The sequence below is a fragment of the Cataglyphis hispanica genome, chromosome 1, assembly GCF_021464435.1.
Source record: "Cataglyphis hispanica isolate Lineage 1 chromosome 1, ULB_Chis1_1.0, whole genome shotgun sequence".
Classification (NCBI taxonomy): domain Eukaryota; kingdom Metazoa; phylum Arthropoda; class Insecta; order Hymenoptera; family Formicidae; genus Cataglyphis; species Cataglyphis hispanica.
Genome location: NC_065954.1, coordinates 9,208,930 through 9,236,641, shown reverse-complemented (window position 1 = coordinate 9,236,641; position 27,712 = coordinate 9,208,930). Strand labels below are relative to the sequence as shown.

The 27,712-nt window shown below is 29.1% G+C and overlaps 3 protein-coding genes and 1 long non-coding RNA gene across 6 annotated transcripts; 3 read left to right on the top strand and 1 right to left on the bottom strand.

Moving 5' to 3' along the window:
- The first annotated feature begins 273 nt into the window (after nucleotides 1-273).
- LOC126850137 (D-aminoacyl-tRNA deacylase 1-like) lies at nucleotides 274-5,144 on the top strand. Of its 3 annotated transcripts, XM_050592851.1 has the most exons (11): nucleotides 279-570; nucleotides 1,167-1,402; nucleotides 1,964-2,078; nucleotides 2,156-2,271; nucleotides 2,337-2,501; nucleotides 2,563-2,708; nucleotides 2,838-3,072; nucleotides 3,158-3,470; nucleotides 3,555-3,865; nucleotides 4,347-4,810; nucleotides 4,921-5,144. In XM_050592851.1, the coding sequence occupies exons 3-11, from the start codon at nucleotides 2,006-2,008 to the stop codon at nucleotides 5,084-5,086; spliced, it is 1,989 nt and encodes a 662-aa protein (XP_050448808.1). In that variant the 5' UTR covers nucleotides 279-570; nucleotides 1,167-1,402; nucleotides 1,964-2,005; the 3' UTR covers nucleotides 5,087-5,144. The 3 variants fall into 3 exon arrangements, with proteins under 3 accessions (XP_050448817.1, XP_050448808.1, XP_050448799.1); XM_050592842.1 differs by lacking the exon at nucleotides 1,167-1,402; XM_050592860.1 differs by lacking the exons at nucleotides 1,964-2,078; nucleotides 2,156-2,271; nucleotides 2,337-2,501; ... (4 more) ...; nucleotides 4,347-4,810; nucleotides 4,921-5,144 and adding exons at nucleotides 1,004-1,094; nucleotides 1,522-1,886 and having other exon boundaries at nucleotides 274-570.
- Nucleotides 5,145-10,677: 5,533 nt separating this feature from the next.
- On the top strand, nucleotides 10,678-12,834 carry LOC126851208 (histone chaperone asf1). The gene is made up of 3 exons (XM_050594918.1): nucleotides 10,678-11,220; nucleotides 11,539-11,654; nucleotides 11,771-12,834. Exons 1-3 carry the CDS (start codon nucleotides 11,112-11,114, stop codon nucleotides 12,143-12,145), a joined length of 600 nt encoding a protein of 199 aa, XP_050450875.1. The 5' UTR covers nucleotides 10,678-11,111; the 3' UTR covers nucleotides 12,146-12,834.
- A 2,323-nt stretch (nucleotides 12,835-15,157) lies between these two features.
- Nucleotides 15,158-25,226, top strand: LOC126850992 (probable serine/threonine-protein kinase DDB_G0283337). The gene is made up of 7 exons (XM_050594494.1): nucleotides 15,158-15,409; nucleotides 19,653-19,816; nucleotides 22,239-22,303; nucleotides 22,500-22,616; nucleotides 23,046-23,156; nucleotides 24,228-24,417; nucleotides 24,593-25,226. The coding sequence occupies exons 1-7, from the start codon at nucleotides 15,407-15,409 to the stop codon at nucleotides 24,831-24,833; spliced, it is 891 nt and encodes a 296-aa protein (XP_050450451.1). The 5' UTR covers nucleotides 15,158-15,406; the 3' UTR covers nucleotides 24,834-25,226.
- Nucleotides 25,227-25,360: 134 nt separating this feature from the next.
- On the bottom strand, nucleotides 25,361-26,600 carry LOC126851538 (uncharacterized). The gene is made up of 3 exons (XR_007687695.1): nucleotides 26,368-26,600; nucleotides 26,027-26,188; nucleotides 25,361-25,924 (listed from the first exon to the last, which is right to left on the bottom strand). It is a non-coding gene; the product is annotated as an uncharacterized LOC126851538 (long non-coding RNA).
- Between the last annotated feature and the right edge of the window lie 1,112 nt (nucleotides 26,601-27,712).

Sequence of the window (27,712 nt, the reverse complement as noted above, 5' to 3'; positions counted from 1 at the left end):
TCTTACTAGCACAATCAACAATGATGAATCAAAATCAGTAACGTTTGGTAGGATTGGTGCGTTTGTAATGAGAATTAGACGCAAAAATTAGCAACAATGAGAGACCTTTGATCAGCTGAAACCATTTGACACATAGGCACGCTATCTTCCTTTGTCACGAATACACACTGATAAAGGAAAATATGTGGCTCATATGATTTATCACCCTTCGCAATATACAATTTCATTTGTTGAAATCTAGAGGCTTATTACGATTTTCGAAACAAAGTGAAAAATATAAAAGTGAGAAAATTCACTAGAATATCTACAATTTCATTTGTTGAAATCTAGTAAATCTGCTCACTTTTGTAATTTTCACCTCGTTTCGTGAACCGTAATAGCTCCCCAGATGGTATAGGAAGAGTGTCAGAGAGAGAGCTGCTCTACTCTGGAACAATTGCACACATTCAGAGAAAAAGATATTTATCGATATAGACATAACATATGATTACGAATCTTGCGGAAATTGAGATTAAGCAGTTTACGAAATGAAAGCGATAATACAACGAGTATCGAAAGCTTCAGTTTCAGGTACAGTTTATTCCAGGTTGGAATAAACTTATTTTCTATTAAAAGTATATGAATAGATTGAACAATTGAGCATCGTCTTATCATTCGATTACTATTCAACTGTTGAGTTCGCTGAATGCGCCCAATATGTATTCAATTAATTAGGTTTATATAAGTTTTTTTGTGATAAGAAATTTGTTATGAAGTAAGAAGTTTTTTGAGAAATATTTGTCATTTATGTAATAAAAGGAGCAAGAAACACACATAAACACAAAATCATGATTAGTTGTCAAACAAAAATTTTAGGATTTAAAAAAATTCTCTATTTAACCAGTTGTGTGACATTGTGTCTATCTGTATTTTCTTGCTGAAAAGCTCCCAAACTAATACATTAATTTTATGAGTATGTAATGGTATTACTCAACGATAATAAGACTTAAGTGTAATTTTTCAGTCGATGGAGAAGTTATTAGTAGTATTGGAAATGGACTATGTGTATTAATTGGTATAAAGAAAGGTGATGGAGCGGTAGATATGGAATACATGTAATAAGATAACATTATCAATGCATGTATACATGTGCATATAATTATTGAACATAAATTTCTATGCCATAGAGTGAGAAAAATATTGAATACCAAACTTTTTGACGACAACAAGGGTAAAAAATGGGGTGCCAGTGTAGCAGATAAGAAATATGAAATATTGTGCATTAGTCAGTTTACATTGTATCATGTTTTGAAAGGAAATAAGTTAGATTTTCATAAAGCTATGCCTGCACAAGAATCAGAACCCTTTTATATGAATTTTCTTGCCACATTGCGTAGAAAATATATCCCAGAGTTAGTCAAAGGTAATGCAATGATAATTTGACTCAAATGTGTAATTTATTTTGTATTTTATTAAAGTACATATGTGTGAATTAAATGTAAAAAAAATTTTAAAAAGTTTATTTTTGATGAACTTATACAGATGGTAAGTTTGGCGCAATGATGGAAGTTTGCATACAGAACAGTGGGCCGATAACATTGGAAATAGAATCTCCGACTAGGTTAATTTGTAATGAAAAATTCAACAATGCAATAGAAGATGAAAATGTCTTTTAACTAAGCATCTATTTATGATTAAGCATTTATATATACATATGTTATAACATAAAATGATTCAATAAATTCACGTACATCAAGTATAATACATAAATGTTCATTTAACCTAATATAATTATAAATTGATTTTTGTTTCAAATTTCAAGAAAAAAAATCAAATCTTTTATAATATTAACAGATATACTTAGAGCAGATTATATACTCAGAGCATATTTATTTTTAAAGCTTATTTGTTAAAAATGTGGAATGGTAAAAGTAAATAAAATAATAAATTTTAATATTTTATATAAAAATTTATTTTGTTTCAGATGCTAGTTGGTGAATTATAATTGTATTTTTAATAATCAACAATGGCAACTACTGAAAAAAAAAAGAGCATTGCACAAAGTGAGGATAGCAAATCAGAAGAGCAAGATGAAAAAGGTATTTCAATACATAAATGCATTGTTTAAAAAAATTATTTGACTTAATGTTTCATAAAAAAAAACAACTTATTTTAGATGAGAAGATTGTAGAGCTTGATGCAAAGAATGTAGAAGACACATTCAAAATAAATAAATCAAATATAGACAAATCATCTATTCCTAAAAATGATATATTCGTCAATCAACGACAGGTATAATTTTTTTTTATAAGATGTTGCATTATTAATATTCCTACAATCTCTATAATTTTTTTTAGTCACATGGAAGTCAGACAGATCCTGAAGACACAGAAACTATGGAGCAATTAAAAAATCAGTTGGGTATATTAATGAATCAATTGGCTACTCTGTCGGCGGAAAAGTCGAAAATGGAAGCAAATTTTCAAGCCGATAAGAAGCAATTGAGAAACGATCGTGACGAAGTAAGACGAGAAATTTGATATCTATTATCAGGATTGTTCAACTGAACATTAATGTTTACAGTGTGAGAAAGTAATTAAAGATCTAAAAGAGAGACTGAAGAAGGCTCAAAATGTCAATCATTCCGAAATTGAACATGTAAAGTGTAAATTAATCATGGAGCGACATGAGAGGGAGAAAGAACATGCCGATTTTGTCAAGAAGATAAAGTATGTCAATGATTTGATTTTTTGTAATTATATAGAATTATATTATTTGTGTGGCACTTGCAAAGGAGGAAAATTATTATCAAATAACACATTAGTCTATAATAAAAAGTATAAAGTATATTCTTACAGAGAATTGCAAAAATTATTATATGATGAGCAACGCAGCAAAGAACAATTAGAGGGGCAACTGAAAACTCATCTCGCGAATAAAACACAATGCAAGATTCTCGAAGCCGAGCTAGAGATCACCAAAACCAAACTTAAACAGGCCGAAGAAGCGGCAAAGGAAACACCGCCGCTTCTTGTTTCCTTACAAGCCGAGATGACGATGATGAAGAAACAACATTTGAATGCGATTCGTGAAGTAATAAGATAATCTTATCTTATATCTTATTTAGCATGTTATATATTTAATTATTAAATATAACAATCAATGTGTTTTGACGTAGGAGCAAAAAAGAGTCACCACTGCAGAGCAACAAGCAAGAAGATCAGTAATGATATATGAAACAAGAGTGGCCTGTTTAGAGGCTCGTTTAGCTGAACTCTCCGAGATTGTTGGAGGCTATGACAGACTGAGACAACAAGATCAATTAGCCATTCAAAAATTGAAGGATCAGTTAGCTATTTTGCAGAATACTGAGCACAGCGAAGCCGTAATGTCGAGTAACCAGCCAGAAGAAATTATTTCCAAAATAAAGACTATGTTTACTTATTTGTTGGATCTTGATAATCAGAAGAAAGATTCAACTTATATAAAATGTAAATGCCATTAATATATCGACATAAGATATGAAATAAAATTAGAATTTAAGTAAATAAATTAATTATGTGTTTTATTTTTAGCATTACTCAATACTTTAGATCTGCGACATGAACATTACAATTATAAGGAGAAGTACGACAACCTTTTACAAGAATTTGAAGATTATAAGCATCAAATGATATATAAATATAATATATCATCTAATATTACTCGTGATGGTCAACAACAAAAACGGAATCTATCTCTGACACATGATAAGGATCATGATAAAACTCAATTAAATCTTCTCAAAGTGCACAATAGCAATTTAGAGGAAAGAATACGTATGATTACTAACGAAATGTTAAATAAAGAAAAAAGTTTGCAAGAGCGATTGGATCATCAACAAAAGGTGACTATCTTATAGTTCGTCCAGCGAGAGAACAATCACGAATCGGACAAAAATTCGTCCGTTTCGGGCAGGTCTCGGCCCAAGAAACGTCTAAAAAGTTTCCTTTCACATCGTCTTGCTTTATTTTTTTTCTGTTTGTAAAATTCTCCAAAATTAAAAATTTTTCACAATATGAACAATCTTTCTAATAAAAATATTATTATTATTAATTATTTCGTAAATCATAAATATATAAGCTGTGTAATTTAAATATATTATAAAGATTTCGATTTTTTATATCATATTGAAACTATAATTTGATCCGAGCGTGCCATATTTACATATACGATACCGAGTAGTGCGTCACTTTGACCGTTGCGCAGATTATGATTGTTTTCTCACAGTTAATTCAAAAATTCAGATTTATTCCTTAACAAAGCTTTTCATATATTTAATCGTTTTTTAAAATTAGAAAAATAATAAATCATATATACTTTATTAGTTGCTCCAAGAAGAATGTTCAAAATTGGAGCATACATTGCATCAAAAAGAAATCGAATATCGTAATAAAATATCTACTCTGGAACAACAATTACTTCGACAAAGAGAGAGGTCTATGGCGCTCGTGGACGAAAAAGATAAAGAGATATTAACTTTAAAAACATCATTTCGCGCATTATTACCTAATAAGGATACAGCTGCTGCGACAGAAACTAAGACACATCTAAATAGATACGAGAATATCGTCGAACCGGTTACCGATTTGGTAACAGGATTATTGACGAATGACAGTCCTCCAATACTGCATTACATTCAGGAATTGGCCAGGAAAGAAGTGCAAGTATCGTTTTCGAGAAAAAAAGTTTTGGAATTGGAAGCATCATTGAGAGAACAGCAAAGAGAAATACTTTATATGAAAGAGCAACAACAGACTGAAACTAAATCTTTGAAAGCACATATCATTAGGTAATTATTACAAACTAATAAAAAAATTAAATATGTCAGAAAAATATTAATTTATAAAAATATGTATTATTTTATTCGCAAACACAATTTAAAAAGAAATTTATATGCAGGCTGGAAGCATGCAAATCGAGAGAAGGTGCCAATCTGGAATATTTGAAAAATGTATTCATAAATTACTTAACGACGAATGATGCGTCCAGTAAACGGCACATGTTAAATGCTATTTCAACAGTACTGCGTTTCACATCCGACGAGCTTAGTAAAGTTAAGCATTAATATTAAAGATATTTTTATTATCATATATATGTATATATATATATATATATATATATATTTCTTTTCATAGAAAAAAATAAAAACTTTGTAGTATTCAACAATTATAATTAAATTTCAAAATAAACGAATTAAGATCCTACTTGCACCTTCTTCAATTCTTCTTGAATTAGAAAAACCAGAGAGTGTTTTAACTCTTCCAATTCTTTTCTGTTGCACCTTCTTCTTTGATTTTTTGGCCACGTCCGATCTAGATGTGAGCAAGACATTCAGGCCAACAACTGGTTAACAAGAGTAAAAGGAAAATAGGGAAATAACAGGAAAAAAAGTGAGATTATATGTTGAGGTTGGAAGATTTAAGAAAGGAGTAAAAGATATGAATGACCCCAGAGAAAGGATTCCTCTGAATCTCTTGAATCACAAACGGTGGTGTTTTCTTATATTTCGTCAGCTGGGATAGAAGCAACTTTTTTTGTGCGTGTAGAGTGGACAACTCCAAAAGATGTGATCTGTGTCTTGTCTCGGTGATCCACATGTGCAGGAAGGGTCTGGAACCATGTTACAGCAATGTAAGCTGTAGTTGAGGACGTAGTGAGCGCTTCTGAGTCTGTAAAAGGTGACGATGCTCTCTCAGTTAAGTTTAAGTTTGTAGAACCATGGTTTAAGGGTGATTATTTCAAAGAAACTGAAGTATTTGATTCCTTTGCGGTTGCCTTGGTTCTTGAGGAATTTAATTGTGACGTCATAATATTTCTTCCGAGGAATAGAGTAGAAGTCAGAGTAAGGGAGTAATTTTGGAGACATCTGGTCTTTTGGAAATAGCTTTTTTCGCTAAATAGTCTGCAGTTTCATTTCCGAGAATGCCTGAGTGCAGGATTCATACAATGAAGTTTTCAAATCTCGCGGATTTTATCTCATTGTGTTTTTGGTTGCGTTCCGTTTCATGCATAGAGCGCATAGATCGTTTGGAAATCTATAATATAAGTAACGTGAACTATAGATTTTCAGGCGATCTATGCGCTCAATGTGTGAAACGGAATGCATCCTTTGTTTGATGGCAAAGATGATGTGATTGAGTGAGTGAATCAGATTGATAGAGAGAAGAGCTTCGATAACACTTTTGAAGTCGGTAAAAATTACGGATTTGGGGATAGAATTGGTTAAGGCCATTGCGTAAAGCCGTAAGTAAATCAATCAATCACAGTTCAAACATTCTTATTACGTTTTAGAATGTTTGATTGTGATTGGTCAATTTTCGGCACGTGCAATGACCTTTAGGATGTCTTCTAGAGTATGAAGTATGGCTAAGGCTTCTGCTGTAAATATCGAAGAAAAGGGGTTTTAAAAAGAAATTATAGGTGTGAGGAAAGCGAGTAAATAGAAAAGCCTATATAACTATCAGGAATGTTTTCATCGTCTAGTTGATTTTTGAAAGCGTCAGTAAAGAATGATATGCGGGAAGAAATTGGTTGTAGATGTCAAAGAAGATAATTTGAGGGATAGGAGTATTTTTAATTTTTTCTACATTCCAAGGAGTAATAATTATGATTGAAGGAAGGAAGGTAAGGGTGTATCGCCAACACACTTTTGTCAATTACTAATCAACTAAATATAACATTATATATATATATGAATATTCAAGATGGTGACAAAATGGTCCAAGTTATTCCATTCGGTAAACTTGGCCATATACGGAACATCTTTTGTGACTACTTTTTTGCTCTACACTATCGAAATAACTCTCCTTTCTCTTACTTCATGGTTATAGTCAATGGAATAGACAGCTAGATTAGGTTAGGTTAGGGTCAAATTTAGCTATAGGGTTTCTTTTGAAGCAGATCGCAAAAGGATCTGAATAAAGCTCCATAAAGTTAGCCGGTCAACACTTTTATAATTTTTTTTTACGAATTGTTTGTTGGTCGTTGGTTGGTGATTGTTTGCTTAATTACGTTTGTTGGTTAATATTTTTTTTTGAAAATACGAAAATAAAATTTTATGTGAAATTAGCCGGAAAGATATTATTTTTATTTCAATCTTAGTTCACTCGATGCGCAATCGTTTGTTGGTCATGGAAAAACTAATTAAGACGTATGTCATATTTGTCTTGAAAAACGAAAAAGCTAATGCTTGATGCGGTTGCGGGAGGAAGGATAGTTCTTGGAGTATCTCGTAGGACGATGTCGTGACTGTATACGTGAAATTTTAGATGCGAAAAAATACAATACAATAATTAATTGTTTACGGTCAACATGAAAAATACAGGTATGCAACAAAAAATCTGTATATAAATAATGATATTCTAATAATTTTCTACATTACCTACTGCACATACGAAACATATTCTAACCTCTCATATGTCTTAATATCTTATTATTATGTTTTATCAAACATATTTATAAATTTTCAAGATTTTGCTCTTTCTACGAAGTGACATTACAATTAATGGCGAGTAATGTTTGTTATATCTTTATTATACAAGAGTATGTATATGCAACATAAGCTTAAGAATTTTTAAAAAATTAATCAATCTCTTTTATTTACAGTGGAATTTTTATGCGAAAAATAGTGTATTTGTATACGCAAAATATACCAGTGCTGGGATAACTATTGTGCAACTACAATATGAAATAATGTTTTTAAGTATTGTGAGTTTGATCAATCTAAAGATTGTGAAAATTGTAATGATGTCGATTATATTTCTAAAATTGTTGTACAAACGATGTCATGCTGCCTATTAACATTATATCATGTTTATTTTTATTTTAAGCAGATGAAAATAATAGATACTAATTCGCAAACCAGTGGATTGCATTGAGTGTCAGAAATCCATTTACAAAGCACAAGAATTTTTTAAGCGAGAGTTAAATATTACAGTCTCCGCTAATAGAATCTTGTGATCTGTAATGAAATCATCAACGCTCATTCAGCTCATTAACTTGCAGTGTTAGAAGATTAAATAAACATTGCTATTTAGATAGTTAATACATCAGGGAAGACAGTGCTTTAACAGTGTTTTCATTATATTGGTAAGATTGTTGTACAAACGAGATCTTAATGTCACGCTATATTAATATCATGTTTATTTTGATTTTAAGCAGGTGAAAGTAATAGAAGAATACTAATTTACAAACCACAGATTCAGCTTGTATCGAGGAAAAGGAAGGAATCCATTTACAAAGCACCAGAATCTTTTAAGCGAGAGTTAAATATTATAGTCTCCGTTAATAGAATCTTGTGATCTGTAATGGATTGATCAACACTTATTTAATAATTTGCAGTGTCTAAGAGAGAAAATGATTTCAAATTATCAATTGTTAAAAAATTGAGTAAACAGTTGTACTGTTATTCAGGTAATGAATACATCAATGAAGAATGGTTTAGCATGCCACATTCAACAAATGCAGCATATTTTATATTATCTATATCACAAAAGAAAAATCTTATATTTTATTTTTAATTTTTGGTATATTATTTTTGTAATGATATTAACGTGTTCATATGAACGCACTATTTTTTAGAAAAATAATCCTGTATCAGCTATGATAATTATATTTGTAATAATTATACTTGAAAATTTTTATTTATATCTTGTTTTACATAATTCATATACATATATTTAAATACAGTATTAGAATAAATATATTCATTTGTGTATTTGTGTAATTGTGTTTTTCATGTAATATGAAATTTTCATATGGTATTATATATGTTGAGTACATTGTACAATATGAAATTTTTTCATATGGCACGATGCCTTGACATACGTGAGATTTTATTAAATACAAAAAATGCAGTATAATTTTTAATATATGTAAAATATACCCATATATAAATATATAAATATACCTATTTTAATACTATATTTGAATATATCTATGCATTAAGGGAGACATGTATATTGAAACAGAATTATTTCTCTGAAAAATAGTGTGTTTGTATATATATTTAAATGTAATTATTATATGTAATTATTAATATAAAAATAATAAATCGGTTAAAAACAAAATATATTTTTCAATTATGATACAGATAAAATATAATATACTGCATTTAATGGCACTAAAGCAGCACGTGTCTTCCCTGATGTTAACTAACTGAATAGCAATGCACAAGTTTACTTAATCTTCTAACACTGCAAATTAATAAGCTGAATGAGCGTTGATGATTCCATTACAGATCACAAGATTCTATTAGCGGAGATTGTAATATTTAACTCTCGCTTAAAAAATTCTTGTGTTTTGTAAATGGATTCCTGACACTCGATGCAATCCACTGATTTGCGAATTAATATTTATTACTTTCATCTGCTTAAAATAAAAATAAACATGATATAATGTTAATAGGCAGCATGACATCGTTTGTACAACAATTTTAGAAATATAATCGACATCATTACAATTTTCACAATCTTTAGATTGATCAAACTCACAATACTTAAAAACATTATTTCATATTGTAGTTGCACAATAGTTATCCCAGCACTGGTATATTTTGCGTATACAAATACACTATTTTTCGCATAAAAATTCCACTGTAAATAAAAGAGATTGATTAATTTTTTAAAAATTCTTAAGCTTATGTTGCATATACATACTCTTGTATAATAAAGATATAACAAACATTACTCGCCATTAATTGTAATGTCACTTCGTAGAAAAAGCAAAATCTTGAAAATTTATAAATATGTTTGATACTAAAACATAATAATAAGATATTAAGACATATGAGAGGTTAGAATATGTTTCGTATGTGCAGTAGGTAATGTAGAAAATTATTAGAATATCCTTATTATTTATATACAGATTTTTTGTTGCATACCTGTGTTTTTCATGTTGATCGTAAACAATTAATTATTGTATTGTATTTTTTCGCATTTAAAATTTCACGTATACAGTCACGACATCGTCCTACGAGATACTCCAAAGGACTGTCCTTCCCCCCTCCCGCAACCGCATCAAGCATTAGCTTTTTCGTTTTTCAAGACAAATATGACATACGTCTTAATTAGTTTTTCCGTGACCAACAAACGATTGCGCATCGATTGAACTAAGATTGAAACAAAAATATCTTTCCAGCTAACTTCACACAAAATTTTATTTTCGTATTTAAAAAAAAAATATTAACCAACAAACGTTGTAATTAGGCCAACAATCACCAATAAACGACCAACAAACGATTTGTCAAAAAAAAAAATTATAAAAGTGAATGCTGGCTAACTTTATAGAACTGGTGAAATTAATTAAAAAGGTGATGAAATTGGCCGTTATTGTGGACCCGGACTTAACTGGACTGTATAAAATTGGCCTAGAATAATTGATTACCCCGATTGGTTGTCGAATGGAGAATTTTTAAAATCGCAAGAGTTTTTTTGTGTTCGCGTCTCTCATTGGCAATCACACGAGTGCGAGCGAATTTTGCTTCGAAACCAAACACTTGTCAAACTCCCGATGGAGACAATTTCGCCAAAATATAAAATAAACATTTGTGTTACCCTTCACGCCGCAAAAACACCTTCGACATTCCTTAAAACGTGAGATGAATCCATTTCTGAACGTTTTTGAAGATTGCGGGAAGATTGCGAACTTCGTTTCAAAAACGTTCGTTTCACGAACGAGAGCGGTTCGTGGTAAACGATGCAAATTTCGTGATACAACAATCTGAAAATGTAGCCACTCGCTCATCGTCATTCTATAAAAATAGAGCGCGAATTTCTCGCCGCGCATTCTCGACCACGTTTTTAAAGGTGGTCGAGTTTCAACACAGTTGCTTTTTTTTAGCGATCGCGCGGGCATCTTCACCGGAAGCGGTTACTACGATTCACTGTTTGCCGCCAAACGTACCCTGCGTTCTGCGATGGAATTGTTTATCCGTCGATATCTGAATGCAGCAGCGTAAATAGCCGCGTCGAACGTGTGCATATATTTACGTTCCGCTTTGTCGAGCTGGTGCGTTGGAATTGTTCCCTGGGTGTTCGTCGAAATCGAATCCATTGCTGATAAAAACATCTGAGGAATTCGTCAGATACACCATGGCCAAGGTTCAACTGGCGAACGTCGCCGTTCTTGATAATCCTTCGCCGTTTTTGAATCCGTTTCAATTCGAGGTCACGTTCGAGTGCATCGAGGAGCTCAAAGAAGGTGCGAGTTCGAATAAGCATGCTTTGTTGCCGAATAACATACGATCTTCAAATGCGCGCTCATCCATCTTTAGGTTATTTTTACGATGATGTCATACATAATTTTCTCTTCAAGAGAAAGGCAAAATTGTTTCCTAATATTGTATAACATATTGGCCATTTGTATGAAAATGATAACTTATCACTGAAGAATGCGATAAATGTGTTAAAATGCAATAAAGCTTCTATTGGCCAAACTTGTACGCTATGTATTCGTTTCATCAATTTTTACACAGCGAGGACGATCTTACAACGTTGATTATATTGATTTGTGTTTCAGATTTGGAATGGAAGATGATATATGTAGGTAGTGCAGAATCAGAAGAATTTGATCAAGTTTTAGATACCATTTATGTTGGTCCAATTCCAGAAGGAAGACATATGTTTGTATTTCAGGTAAAGCATCATGAATCAGCTTTATAACATGAATGCTTCTTACCATAACTTTTCGCAACTATCTCTAAATTGATAATTTTAATATTTTTCTATTATTATTGTATCCTATATTTTAGGCTGATCCACCAGATGTCAGTAGAATTCCAGTCAATGATGCTTTAGGTGTAACTGTCGTATTGCTGACTTGTTCCTACAGGGGTCACGAATTTGTTCGAGTGGGTTACTTTATAAATAATGAGTATACGGACCCGGAACTCCGAGAAAATCCACCTCCACAGCCACAATTTGATAAAGTTCAAAGGAATATATTAGGCGACAAACCTCGCGTTACTAGATTTAAAATCAACTGGGACGATTGTCAAACTGGAACGACGAATAATCTTCCCGAGGGCATGGAAACGCCAGCGTTAGAAGATACATCACAAGATGCACCTACGTCCACATTAGGCTTTACAGAGAATACACAAAATGGTGGGATGGAAGTGATGTGAAAAACGATTTGCTGCTGATAAGAATAAGGATGAATTAGCATCAATACAATAATTTAAAGATAAAGTAGTACCTGGAAAAAAAGAAGATGGAAGTACACACTCCATATATATTTAAATAATTCGAAAAATCGCGCAAAATATCCTTTCATAAGATTTTTGATGTTTTCTTTCGATAAAAGATTCAACAAGTTTATATTACATATTTCGAAAAAAATATTACATGTTGGTAATGTGATACTCTTAAACCTGAACAAAAGAGCAAATTAATTGTTAATTTGTGGAATGGTTAGTGTCTCATGTTTTTCTTAATCAAATAGTACTGGATTACAAGTTATTGTCTTCTTAAAATGGCGTAATTTCTGTAAAAAGCGTACAATTAATTATAAATAGTAATTGTATTCAATACCATTTGCAAACAAATTAAAAATAATAAATAATTAAATGCGATTCATTTTACGGTGCAACAGAATATTCAACAATGCTCTGTAATGCAACATTGTTTTAAAATTACTGTTTTGATAGCGTATACTTTAAAGCTTGAAGCTAAAACATATGTCGAGTATTTTAAGTATTATATTATTGCTTATAATCATCACGTTGCATGTAGATCATAAGACAGTTCCCATTTTTTATTAGTGTAAATACTAAGATAAAAAAATATACATTATGTTTTTTACTTGAAAAAATAAGACAGTTCTTCACAATTTTCTTCCGACTGTAAATCCCTAATGTTTTATTCAGTCCAGAACTACCTGCATTTTTGTATGCAACAAAAGTTTTACACATCTTTGTTGATTCAATGAATACAATTTTTTTTCATACTAGAATGTTACAAACTGCATTATATGCTTACCATTTATTTCCCTATATCATATATTATTTAATAATTGCAAAATAAAATCTATTGGACCAATTACGAAGCTTGTAGATGGAAGGTATGCATGTTTTACATCTGTACATACACATACATTCCACAAATGTCCAATACGCATGTGTCACCGATGTGGCGACATTTTGTCGCACATAAGTATAATAAATATGTAAAAGTTTTTAAAATCAATATATATTTGTTGTAAAACTTTGATAAAACTTATTATTATGATTTAATTTCTACTCCAGAAGAATATGGAGTATACCAGGTACATCTTTCAGAATTATTATTTCTTTTAATTACCAAGATATATAACGTCAAAGAAAATCACAATAGACGAGTACACAAATATGATTTAGTTTCTTTAAAATATCGTCTATAAAGAAAAATTTATTTCACGTATACATCCATAGAGAAAGTTATTTTAACGTATCTGGTCGTCAAAATCTATTGTTGTATACGAGTATTATGTTGTATTGTTGTATACAACACAAGGTCATTGCATAGGCAGCTATATATATATATATTTCTATTCATGCAGTAAATCAACTCAAAAAAAGTTTCCTAAGAAAGACGTAAAATTGAACCTTTCATTGTTGTATTGTTTAGCCAATTCTCTCTCTCTCTCTCTCTCTCTCTCTCTCTCTCTCTCTCTCTCTCTCTCTCCCCCTCCTCTCTTTCTCATCTCATAAATGATTAATTGTTAAATATACACAATGAAAAAAGAGATATGTATAATGATGATTATTAAATTATTTATATTTAATGCAAAACAGTCTCTAAGTCTTAAAAAAAGAATTGCAGTTTTTAGAAGCATACAAAGAGAAATATTAAATATCAACCTTGTGCATGTGTATGGCATTTTGACAAAATGTTAAGCCGAAAGGATTTTTGCATTCCCAAAATAATGTTATTACTTATTTTATCCAATTTTTCTTTGATAATGTTTAGCTTGTATATCTCTCATATGTCGTATATTTATCTCTAGCATAATAAAATAAATAGAGACAGAGAGAGAGAGAGAGAGAGAGAGAGAGAGAGAGAGAACTAAAATAATTAATTCATTTCGTAAAATTTATGTTACGGGTTATTGTTTTTAAAAGATAAATTATATTATTTCCAGATTGCACATTCGATTTTGTGAAAGCACTATTTCGTAAGTTTGTAAAAATCATCGCATTTTTTTAGAATAATAGAATTTAGCATCAGTAGCGGATCAATATTATGAAGACCTGAGTGCATATAAGCTGAAGCCCCAGATCTGAAACTTTAAAAAAGAATCTATGCAAAATCTAAATCTAAATTAAGAAGCAAAAATAAGTAAGTGCAATTAAACCATTCTACTTGTATTTTTATTTTGCAATTTATTGTTTAATAAGAGTTACACATTTATTTTATATAATAAATATTAATTTTTCATGTCAATATATTTCTCTTATTGATATATAATTATGATATATAATACTGCTATTGATCGCATTTAGCATTTTAGATATTAGTTATTTAAATAATCGAAATGGTATGTACAATTATTAAACAATAAGAATTCAAATTTCTCGTAGCAAGAATTATTTAACTTATTTGGTTTATCTATTACGCTGTATACGAATTCGCAATTCACAGAAAGAAATCTTATCTTTTTAGCTCTGCGCTATGCTCCCTGCAAAATAAAAGTGACGAGTACATTAAGTATATGCAATAAAATTAATGTGTAATCAAGTATTGAAGATGTGTGGAAAGAGAAGAAAAATGAAAAATCGAACAAAATTACATAGTAAACGCAAACGATGAGAGAAAAATACAAGACTCGGCTATTTAACTTGGCGAACACAAGATACGCTTGCGCAACACGATCTGAGAGGTAATAATTCTAGCTTCGTTAAATAAATCATTAATTTATATTAGTGCGATTACTTGGTTTGATAAAATAATTTTTTTTTTTGTTTCATGAATTTATATTCGATATATATTCGTACATATATATTCGTGTACTTTTAATTTCTATATGCGTATAAATTTACATAATTAATTTATATTTTATACAGAATCCCATTCTGAGATTAATGGACCATTTTAATGTGCGGCCCTGTCGGGGCCATAACGAACCCCACCATCACACCAAACTGTGATGATTACGGAGTTTCTCGCTCCGGAGCAGGCATGGACATGTTCAGTATAGCTTTAATCTCCGATACATACGGGACACGTGAACCAGGTGAATATCGCTTCACGACATAAAAGCGCAACACGTGTAATTTGGCTCGATCGAATGAGTTTAACGTGGACGATTAATTCGATTGGCTTCAGATTTTCTAATCATTCGTATTATAGTGACAGTTCAGCTGTAGTGTGTGCAGCAAATATATTTGCATCTCTGTATTATCGTCGAAATGGTGAGTACCTCTAACAAATCATTCATAAAATATACAGTACAGTTATTTTAAACACGATGCAATCACCGGTGTGAAGTTAGCACCGCATTTTCAAAAATCGAAAGTTTTATAGAGAGTTCTATTTGCACCCCAAATAGTTCTATAGTTCCTGATAGGTTTTAGAAATAGTTCCGGCAAAAAACCTAAAAAAATTGCATTTTGAAAATATGAGGTGCCAACTTCCCGTGCAATCCCGATGCAATCCACGTGGATCGATAAAAGAGATCTGTCAGAAGTTCGTTAAAGATAAATGGTGCGAAATAATCGAAACGAAATAAGTATATTAAATTTAACACATATACATATATACATGTGTGTGTGTGTGTGTGCGTTGTGTGTATATACATATTCTGATTATAACATCATTTTAGCAACCCCTTTGGTCATTGTAATCTTTGCGCGACCGTCCTTGACATGTAAGAAGATTAAAACCGATCTAGTATGAGATAAATTGTGAATAGAGGAGAGATGAGATAATATATGCGAATGCATCATGTAATAATGGATTATATCATTTGGGGTAGTTTTTTTATCCGAGATTGATCCTCGCGATCGATAAAATTCACAAAGAATCATGAGGACAAACGAAATAAATTACACGCAGAAATTATGTTGAACATGTTCGATTATTCTAGAAGAAATTTCGAATGTGCAAGCACATGTATGCGTATTAAGCACATGTATGAGCCGTATTAAATACACATTGATTGAATCGTTCTACGTTTTTATATGGATGATATTTATATTTATTATATTATAATATTTATATTTATTATATTTATTATATTTTTATATGGATGATATTTATATTTATTTTTTAGTAAAAATTGATAAATATAAACAGGAACCGACACGGCCAATCTTTCGCGATTAATTAAATAAATAAACCGAGTGTTGTATGCACAATTCAAATTAATTGATTCTAAATTAGCGACACGCTGTCTCTTTCGAGATTATGATCCTATTTTTGACGTAGACGAATAAAGGAACTTCGTATAAAAGGAAAATTAATTATAAGAAGATGATTCACGTTCAAATTATGATTTTTCGGAATTGATGATTGTATAAAAGCTTGAAGGTTGATATTTTACTTATGTAAATTTTATTTTCTGTTAACATCTCCCTCTTTCTCTCTTTCTTATTAGATACTCGAGGAAATCATTTGAAGGTGGTAAACTCGACGAGTGCAAATTTTTGTTCAAAGGTACACATGCAAACACGAAAAGAGATTTGTATTTTTATTCATGACATTTCACGGAATGGCGGATTACCGTCATTTCGTGTAACATGTTTCTCTGCATCTGTACAGCATCGAAATTTGCGAATACTCGTCAGGATTATGTACTGACAATTTTCATTATGTATAAAGGGTAGAAATGGATACGGCAAATCTCATTATGTCAGATTTATAAGGCTGCTTAATGTAACCGGATCACCTAATGATTTTTTGAACAGTTCAAAGAAACGAAATATCATCTTTTTAACAATAAGATCTACCTAGCAACCATCAAAATTCAAAAACTGCTTGCGCATACGAGATTTATTCTTCGTAAAAGATAAACTTGCAATGAACTATATATTTGTATTTTATATATTATGGAAAAGATATTTTGTAATTACTTTTTGAAAACAATAGAGAAATTTTTTATGAATGTTTTTAGAAATAAGAGAAAGAGAGAGAATGTATAACAAATTTTTTATTTGTTATTTAATTTCATTTTTCCAAAAAGTTTGCGTATTGCGCTTGCGTTACATAATGGTGATAATTTGTTAGGAAACGATCTAGAAACACTCCTTAAATCGAGGTAAATGATTTTTATGAAATAAAAGAACTGAAAAGAGAGCAATTCATCAGAGTGCACGAAGAAGCGATGTCGTCATTTTTTGAAGAATTTCATCATCTTTCAAGGACGAGGAAAAATCGAGGAAAATATTTAAAAAAAGATGCAACAAAAGAAACTTCAATCTCAAATGAAACGGTAGATGCTTAATTACGGCACATTTATCGATATCGTTCTATCGGCCGGATGTGGTGGAATGCTACAAAAAATGTGCGTGTTTTTGGAATGCAATACATTGTGACGTTTCCTGTTTATGATGAAAATCGGCCGGATCGAAAAAAGAATAGAATAGTGTCGCGTAAAAATTAATGAAGGATGGAAAAAAGTGCGATCCGCGATCGATATATCGAGTAAGAGGGAGGCTGGATCGGCTTGTTTATAACACCATCCCGTGCGAGTAGCATGAGTCATCACCTGTCTTCTCGGCCTTTCCTCTTCGAAGCCAGGAATCTCCGACTTGCGCTCTGAGTTGTGCACGCATGTCAGGAGCGGACAAGTGTTTGGAGATGAGTGTGTATGTATGTGCGTGCATTTGATGGCTACGAATGATACGATAATGAATCACACTTCCTTGTCTTTAGTAGGTGTAATACTTTATAAAGTGGATTGATCTTATATAAAAAAAATTTTAGGTGAAATTGTATTTACTATTTTTTTGACCAATTTTAAAGCGCTGTATTTTTGTCTATTGCATTTAGAAATTCTCTCTAGCAAGTACCTGTATGCTCAGGTATAGAAAAAACGCATCTTTTACATTCTTAGAATGCATTCTTAAAATAGATGTTTGCTTGTATCCGGTCTTTGTTAATAATTATGGTTTAATTTGTCTTAGACCTCTTAGGGTTCTACTTTTATAGGCTTGTAAATAACAGCAGAGATAGATAAAACTAATACTATCAAAATCTGAAAATAATTAACTAAATGTTTTGTTAATTTTAATGATAAATATATGATAAATAATTATACAGGTTTACATGATTTTGCAGTCTGAAAAAAACGAAGTTTTTTTATATTTTTTTGTGTGCTGAATTCAAATTCGCAAGTTAAAATTGTCATGTCAGGTTTTTGTGAAAAATAGGGTTGGAACTCCCCCAAGAAACGTGTTTTTTTACTATTTTTATAAATTTATAGCATGCGAATCCGATGTGCAAGAAACTTCAAACAAGGCTCAAATGAAAAAAATTAAACAATGTATTTTAATATAAAAATGTCGAATCTTTTATTGCAGAAACCATCGAATCTCACAGCGCACTTCGTTTTTGGGAGTAAATGTGGCACGCACGTTCTTGGAAACTTAACGTGATAAATCATTTTGCCTTGCGGATTTGAATTCAGCCGAGGGGTCAACCACTGTGGCAATCATTATATATTTTATTAGAAATATATTGCTGCAGTACAGTAATATAATTGCAATAACAGACAATACTAGCAATACTAACAATATGCTAACAATATGCCAGCAATACATGACAATATATAGCAATATGTTAGCAATATATTAGCAATACATTAATAATACATGAGTGCTATGTAAAAGCTATGAAAAAGCCAAGTTTTCAAAAATTGTTACTCCTATTTGGAAAATGCTAAAAAAAATATTTGAAGTGTGAAAGTGTTTATTTTTTTAAAATCTTTTCCATCAAAAAATTCAGATCTTAGTTTTATAAAAACAAAAATTTTTATTTTTATATGTTATATTATCTATTACATGCTTAATACATTACTGTGTTGTACATGTTTAACACATTATCTGTTATACATATATTGTAGAATAATATATTTATTTTGTTTCTTTAACTGATCGCATTGATGCATTTTTTTACCAAACTATTTCCAATTTTTAATAAATTACTATTGGTATATAGTAATACTTAAATAAACAAAATAAATATAATTTTAGGAAATATGTTTTAGAAAAATATAGTGAGATAATACCAGCAATATAAGAAAAAAATAATACACTAGAAATATTTCTTAATACTGCGGTAGTATTAACAATACTGACAATAAAATTAATAATATGAAACCAATATAATGACAATACCAGCAATAAAATGGTTGTATTGCCAGAAATGGTAATCACTATATATTTTTTAAGTAGTGATTGACCCCTTGGATATAGCGCACAAGAAACTATAGAAAACTACTCGGTTTTTCCAGACTACACAATAAAATTATGCATACATGTGTTATATTAAAAAATGTATATTACATTTTTATAAATTTATTACTTACTTTTACTTGAATTATCAATAACTTTCCCGCTTTTTTTATTATGGAATGTAATTGTAGAAAACAATAATATAAAATAATTATTTTCATTATTTTCCTATATTTTTCTCTGAAATGCAATATCTTTGCAGGGCTGGAACGGTGAGACATGTAGGAATAACAACGACTGCCCCGTCAAACAATTTTGTTATATCTCCAAACGATGTGTGGATTATCTGGACTGTAGCAGATATAATCGCATGAAAGGCCAGATAGCTGCACAGGAGCCATTGCAATGTGGTCCGTGCTTGAAAGGGTAAGAAAGTAATATGTATAAGTATTCACTTTCTTCTCATATATCGCTTTTTTGCCGTCTATCATGAATGATGAAAATTGTCTGTTTAGTTGCTAATCCGTTTATCAGCGTCTCTACAAACTTTTTTATTGCACCAATATTATACATCTGTTACAAATAAATTATATCATATAATGCAATATTGAGACATGATAGTGTACAATTTTTTGCACTTAAAAGCGAAATTTAATTAATCCTTTGTATCAAAGAATAAGTTGGAGCAAATAAAATTTAACTTTGTATTCAGCATTTCTTATTAGTGTGCTTTAAACGCTATTGTGTTTAAATACTTTAAAAATATCAATAAATATTAATAAATTGCATTATTTTTTCATCTATTATATGATGAAAATGATTTCTCAAATAATGCATAAATTAAAAAAAAATATATATATTATTATTCTGAATGCAAAACAAAGCTTAATCAGAATGCAAAGAATTAACAATAATATTTCTCTTCATGATTAATCAATAATCGCAATATTTTTACATTATTTTATGTTATCATATTACATTTTTGTCTATAAAAAAAATAATTTTACATACACACACACGCACACCCATACCCACACCCAACCCACACAAACCACCCACCCACCCATACACACACACACACACACACACACAAGGGTGTCTCATTTTAATTTATCCACTCAAATATCTCAAAACCTACGAGTTTTAGAAAGAAATTTTTTAGATAAAATAAAATTTGTTTAGATCTGAGGAGGAAAGAAGATAAAAATATTAGTTTGGATAGCCTTATTAAGATCCTATCAAGATTAATTTCATTTTTTAAAACGAATAGCCTTTTTTCAGCTGTTACACTGGTTCAATGATCACAATTTTACAAGATAAATATTCATATAAGGTCACCATCTTCAAAAGTTAATGACCTTGACATATGTTGTCAAGGTCATAACCCTGAACAACATTCAAAAGATTTTAGCCGTCGCTTGTTTATTAAAAAGTTATCAACAAAAGAATTTCCACGAATTATATGCAATGTTCAAACAACATGTATATGTTTTATAATATAAATCTCTACTAGATTCATTCATTTATGTTTGCTAAATCGAACACGTAGGCATGGGAAAGTAAAGCCTCTTCCCCTGCACCCTTCTCTCCGAAAAAACTAACTTAACAAAAATTTAGGTAAAACTTAAGATTAAAAGCGACCTCACCGATTTCAATTGACCTTGATATATGTTGTCAAGGATATAATTCTGAGTAATTTTTTCTTTTAATTTAATCGTCGCTCGTTGCTTATTAAAAAATTATTAACAAAAAAAGTTTGAAATATACTAAAGTACATGCATGGATAGGAAACACGCGCGCGCGTTTTCACGCATATACAGAATGTACAAAACTTAATCTTTAATTTTACCGAGATTTATATTTTAAAACATATATATTCTCTGAAAATATAATTCATGAAAATTCTTTTGTTAATAACTTTTTAATAAACAACGAGCGACGCCTAAAACCTTTTGAATGTTCAGAGTCATGATCTTGACAACATATGTCAAGATAATTTATTATTATTATTATTAAAATCACAAAGTGTGTATAGTACATAATTTGAACTATCTTTTGAAATTAAAGTTTTATGAAATTTAATTTTTATTTAATTTTATTTTATATTAGTGAAATTTTTATTAAAATGTATTAATATTTATAGCTACAATAGTTTATATTGTGAGCAGTCTTAAAAAAAAAGACGTTCGTAGTGAAGCAACGAAAGCTTTGAAACAAAAAAAAAACAAGTATTTTCTTAAGAAGTGAGACAATAGCTTCAGTTTTATGTGTATGGAAATTTTCGATTGAATAATTTATTTTTTTGTAATGTTAAAAAATAGAGATCAATGTCTTACTGATTTTGAAACTTTTTTCTTCAAAAGTCCGTCATTTTATAATCAATAATTTTTTATTTAAATCTATACATGCAACTAAAGCTATTGTCTTATATTTTAAGAAAATATTTGTTTTTTTGGGATTTCAGAACTTCCATTGGTACACTACGCGTACTGTTTTTTTTTAAGGCGGCTCACATTATTGGTTATTGTAGCTATAAATATTAATATTTGTTTTAAACATTAATATGTGTAAACGAAAATTTCACAAAAATAGTTTAAATTATATACTTTGTGATATTAATAAAGTGATTTGGGAAAAACCCAATTATTTACAGAACAAAAATTCTTAAAAATAGCCCTTTTTCAGCTATTACAATGATTTCCCCTTTAAAATCGGTGACGAATATATGACGCGAATTAGTAAATAATAAAAAATAATAGAGTATTGACTTGATATGTGTATGTCTCTGAAAAATAAAAGAATTGTCTTCTTTCCTTTTTATAATCTTGTTTATTTTCTTGATTTATAGATACGAATCTGAGATGCTCACCACTGGTCAAGAGACGTCATCATGTAAACATATAGAAAATCAGGGTAAGTGATGCTGTTACTGGATTTTGTTAAATAAGTGGAAAATAATTTTTCCATTGTTAATTCCCAGTTGTTATTCTTCTATATCAAAGTGAAGAATTGATATAAGAATCGATATAATTTATTATTTCCACATAAGTCTTAAGTATATTACATAATTTTTTACTTTTTTTTAATCATTCATATATTTAATTTGCAGTTAAACCTGATACTGCGCACACGCATGTAATGATAGTCATTGAGATCATAATTATAATCGTTGTGATAAACGCTATTCTCGTCTCAGTTTTATTCTGCTATAAGTTTTACAAACGCCGTAAGTTTTTAATCAGATGTAATTTCTTTAAATTTTACATATTATATTTTGTTATATTCTTTTTTTCTATTTTATAAACATTGGACACTTTTTATACAGGATACTTTATACATATATGTAATGTATAAAGTTAAAATTTATGTTGTTATATCTATGGAGAGACAAATCTGACTATTTTTATAGTTCTATTTTTATAATAAATTTGCATAATAAAAACAGATTATATTATTAGAAAAAAAGAATATGAAATTATACTTATCGTTCATATAATTGTAATATTTTTTACAATATATTTACACATACACAGACACACACGCACGCACGCGCACACACACGCACACACATATATAATTATATAATTATATAATTCAATAATTTGTTTAAATCACGATAAAGAATTTAAATATGTGACAATATGTTTTTTCATAGGTCGCGCACGTCAAATTCACGGATCTAATCCGAATAATGCACATGATATACCATCAGAAGTAGCATTAGATAATTCTAATGCAATAGCCAGTGCTCCACCAGAAGAAGAAAGTAAGTATTTTTATACACACATAAACAATTTGTATGTACAATGTATATAAATTATGTATATGTGTGTATTTTCACTTTGCTTATAGTGAGAAAAATTTTATATTGCATTTTATATTGTATATTGTTTAGTTTTAGTATATCAAATATTTTTGACCAGTTCTCATAGAATTTTGTTTGAATAATTAAAGACAAAGATTGATACAAAGTGATAGTTTCAAATTTAGTATTATAATATTCTGCCATTTATGAAATAATTCTAATAATTAAATATTTCATGCAAGATCTGATAAGAATTTTTGAATTATTCTTAACAAATTGAGTGTCGTGCGCAGCTCTTGTTATTTGTAGATGAAAATAATATTTGCAGGAACAAAGATAAAAAAATAATCGACAATATAGCTTTATTGCCACTATAACTTTTTTCAAATTAACTTTGTTTTAAGAAAATGTTCATCATTTTACATTTTAATATTGTTTCACGTACGTATAAATAAGCTACGAACGATCGATAATTCTCTCAATCGATAATTGAATCTGTATGAAAGGAAATTTTGCTTTTTCATTTTGTGTGATTGTTTAATTAATAAAATCTCGAAAAAGATAAGTATCTTTAAGATATAATACACATGACATTTTATGAGAAATGCACATTTTTTTCAAATTTGCAATATGCAAATTTGAAAAAAATAAACTTTTTATTACTAATAAATTAGTGCTACTAAATCGATTCAACTAATAGATTAGTTAATATTACAAAAATAATTTGCACTTTCTGTAATTGCACGCTTTTTATAACATTTTATGTACACACATGATAATGCACGATAGAGTAATCAATTAATATTATATGTTAATGAAAAGATATTAATTATTACAGTACATCTATGGTTTACTTATGTATTCGAACGCTGAAATGAAAGTGCGAAGATTCAAAACGCGGTAATTCTTCGGCAAACAAAATTACACATTATAATTATTTATATATATATATTTATCGATAATAGGTATAATATTAAATTGGTATAATATGTGATAATTTTGAATAAATAATTTGAGAATATTTGCTTCCAGGACTATTTATTGAATCTAATGAAAAAAAATATTGCATATCGGATAAAAATAATAAAAGGATCACAGAAACTAACGAATATCAAACCAGTGTTCCATACACTATTCAATACAGGCATATAGATGCCTATGCTTCTACAAATAATAATTCCAACACCAATGATTCCAATTCTAACAATAATCTACTTTCTAGGTAAGTAAACAAATTTTTTATTTACATCTTTATAGCTGTTATGATATTCAATATTAAATCGTTTTTATCCTTTATTTTCCTCATTTTTGTTATTTTTCTAACAATTACGTAATATTTGTATGAATAGATTTATATGGTTTAATCATTATCTGATAAATTGTAAAATATGTTACAGAGAAGTTACAGTTTTTGAAATGCGAGAAGATCAGAGTGATAGAAACATAGAGACATCACAAACTGATCGATCTGATCATAATGATGACAATTTATCTAATCATAATGATGATAATGGTGACACTATAGATTCTGCTTCTGAACCCAACAATAGAAGTGATAAGAAAAAAAAATCAAATCTAATTATCAATCAAGTGGTCCAACAAAATATCACAATAAACCTGAATGGAGAGGAATATTAATGATCATAATCTTTATCAATGTTGACAACATAATGTTATAATCAGCAAATAGTATATTTGTACACATCACACACATAATACCTTCTTTGTACTACAATAATTAATAATATGCAGTTATAGATTACTAAAAATTCTAGTGTATTAAATGTTAGATATATTATTTTTAATATATTATGTAATATATTAAGAATATATAAATCATCTTTTTTTTTAAATTGCATTATACTTTAGAGATTGAAAAAGTGATTTATTATACTCTAAATAATAAAATATCTAACTTCAATCACAACAATCTCTTACACATATTCGATTTTGTATGTGACAAAAATTTTTACATTATCAATGAGAAAACTTGTACATTTTATAATAAAAATTTTGTTACATTTCTAAATTCTTTTACAGTTTATTATATATTTTTTGTCCTGCTCTTTTTTATACAATTTAATATATTTCTTGCTCATTTTTTCTAATTTACATTTAAAATAAATAAATGTAGATACATTGGATATAGGTAGAGTTGCCAGGCATTCTGCAATAGGAAGGACAGACCTAACCTCCAATTTAGCAAAATTTTTTCTATTCTGTACTTCAATTTTGGCAAATGGTTTCTCTTTTTTCTTTTATAGATATGTTAATAAATATTAAATATAATAAAGAGAGGCTCCGTTAGTAAAAAAATTAATAACGGGATAAGCGACGCAAGGAGCCAGGTGCAGAATATAGACCGCAAAAACAATATATTTATTGATTAATAACGGTAAAAAAAAATGCGTTTCGATCCTTTTTTGAATCATCTTTACCGCTATTTAACAAAATTGTAATCTAAACGCAATCGGCCCAAATCAACAAGGACAATACAAATACGGTAATACAAATACGGAAAGAAAAGAACGAAATAATAATTATAAAATCAATAAAGAAGTCAATGATTAAAAATTAATAAATACGTCCAAACTGTCTCTTTCTTCAATTCGGCCCACGATAATTACTGAATTCTCGATGCAACTCTTGCATCTTTCTTATTATTTAATATTCAGTTGTATGATAAAAAATTGTTAAAAAAGGAGAAAGTTTATTCTTGTGTCCGAAATCTGTAACATATGATCACGAATTGTCGAGAGAAATAATTAATTAAGGAGAGAAAGAATTAATTAACTCAGAAGTGATCAATGGTCAGCCAAAGATATACTCACGAAGTGCAGAGTTGATGAAGTAGATATTAAGCGGAGTCTCAACTTATCACAATCAAATTAAGAACTGCAAGATTCTGAATTTAAAGTGTATTAGTCTGATGGTCTAATTCAGACATAATGCTCGAGGCATTAACGTATCCATTTGTATGCGACAAGGTGAAACTTAAAAACATAGAGCGAGGAGCAAAATAAACAGTGCAAAGTTCAAATTTTCGTTAATTTATTAATAATAAATATATAAATGCCCGGTAAATATTCGACTGTTTGCATATTCAAGCTATTCTTTTAACGCTTAATAAATATTATTTCAGAGATCAAATGTTTATTAAAATAGGACTCACTATCTAAAATTTCGACGTCATTTCATTCGAACTCGTGATCAAAATCGAGTCTTTCTCGAGTCGGTAATCACAGAGCGATTTGTTATATTCCTCCTGATATGATTTCGATATTCAGATATTCTAGTATGCAATTGTCTGCTGATCTGGCCACTGATAAGATGCGTCACAATCAATGCAGTTGATTTTGTGCACTGTGTAATACTCAGCTTGGCAAATAATGATTCTTAATGATTATTTTGCTACTCCAAATATGATAACAAAGTTAATAAATAATTTGATTTTGTATTTGTTTATTGATAAAGCCAACATACAATTTTATTTTTACTTATGATATATACTTTTTTTATGCATTATTAATACATATATATATATATATATATATATATATATATATATATATTTTATATATATTTATCATATATATTTTATAATATATATATAACGATATTAGTCAATTAAGATAATTTAAAAATTAAATTTCTATTTTTTTCTCTTTATTTTTTTATATGACGCATGCAGAAATATTGGAAAAATATAACATTTTAAAAGTATATTTTCAAGGTATGCCATACATATTATATATGTAATGTACAAATTTAAAAAATTTTATTTTATTTTACTTATTTTTAATTTATCCACGATACATATAGTTAGTTCTTATGTCAATATTTATAAATAATTATAAATATACAAAATATGTGTGTATATGTAATATAACAAAAAATATACAAATTTTATAAAACATTGCAATAAAAATATAAATAAAAAATTTTTTAACATTATTTATGGAAAATTGATTAATGAAAAAAGATTAAGTAATTATCTTGATAATCTTACAAAATAATTGCAGTTTCCAACAAAGAAGCCACTTCAGAAATGATAGCCCTCCGCTGAATGCTCTATGTATATCTGTAGCTATTATAATATAAATAAAAATTATATACAATAGCATATAGTTTATTTAAAATAAAAATAAATGTAGAATTATATAAGATACTAGAGATATACTAGAGAAAATATGTGTATATATATATATATATATATATATATATATAATATATGTATGTATATATGTATGTATATATGTATGTATATATGTATGTATATATGTATATGTATATGTACATACATATATACGAGGAAGAAAGCTTTCTTAAATATCTTTTTTCACAATGTTATAAACAGTCTTTTTTATACAAATTTAAATAATTAAATTATCTTCAGATACACATTCTATATATATATATATATATATATATATATATATATATATATATATATATATATATATATATATATACATATGTGCGTGCGTGCGTGTGTGTGTGTGTGTGTGTAATTTTAC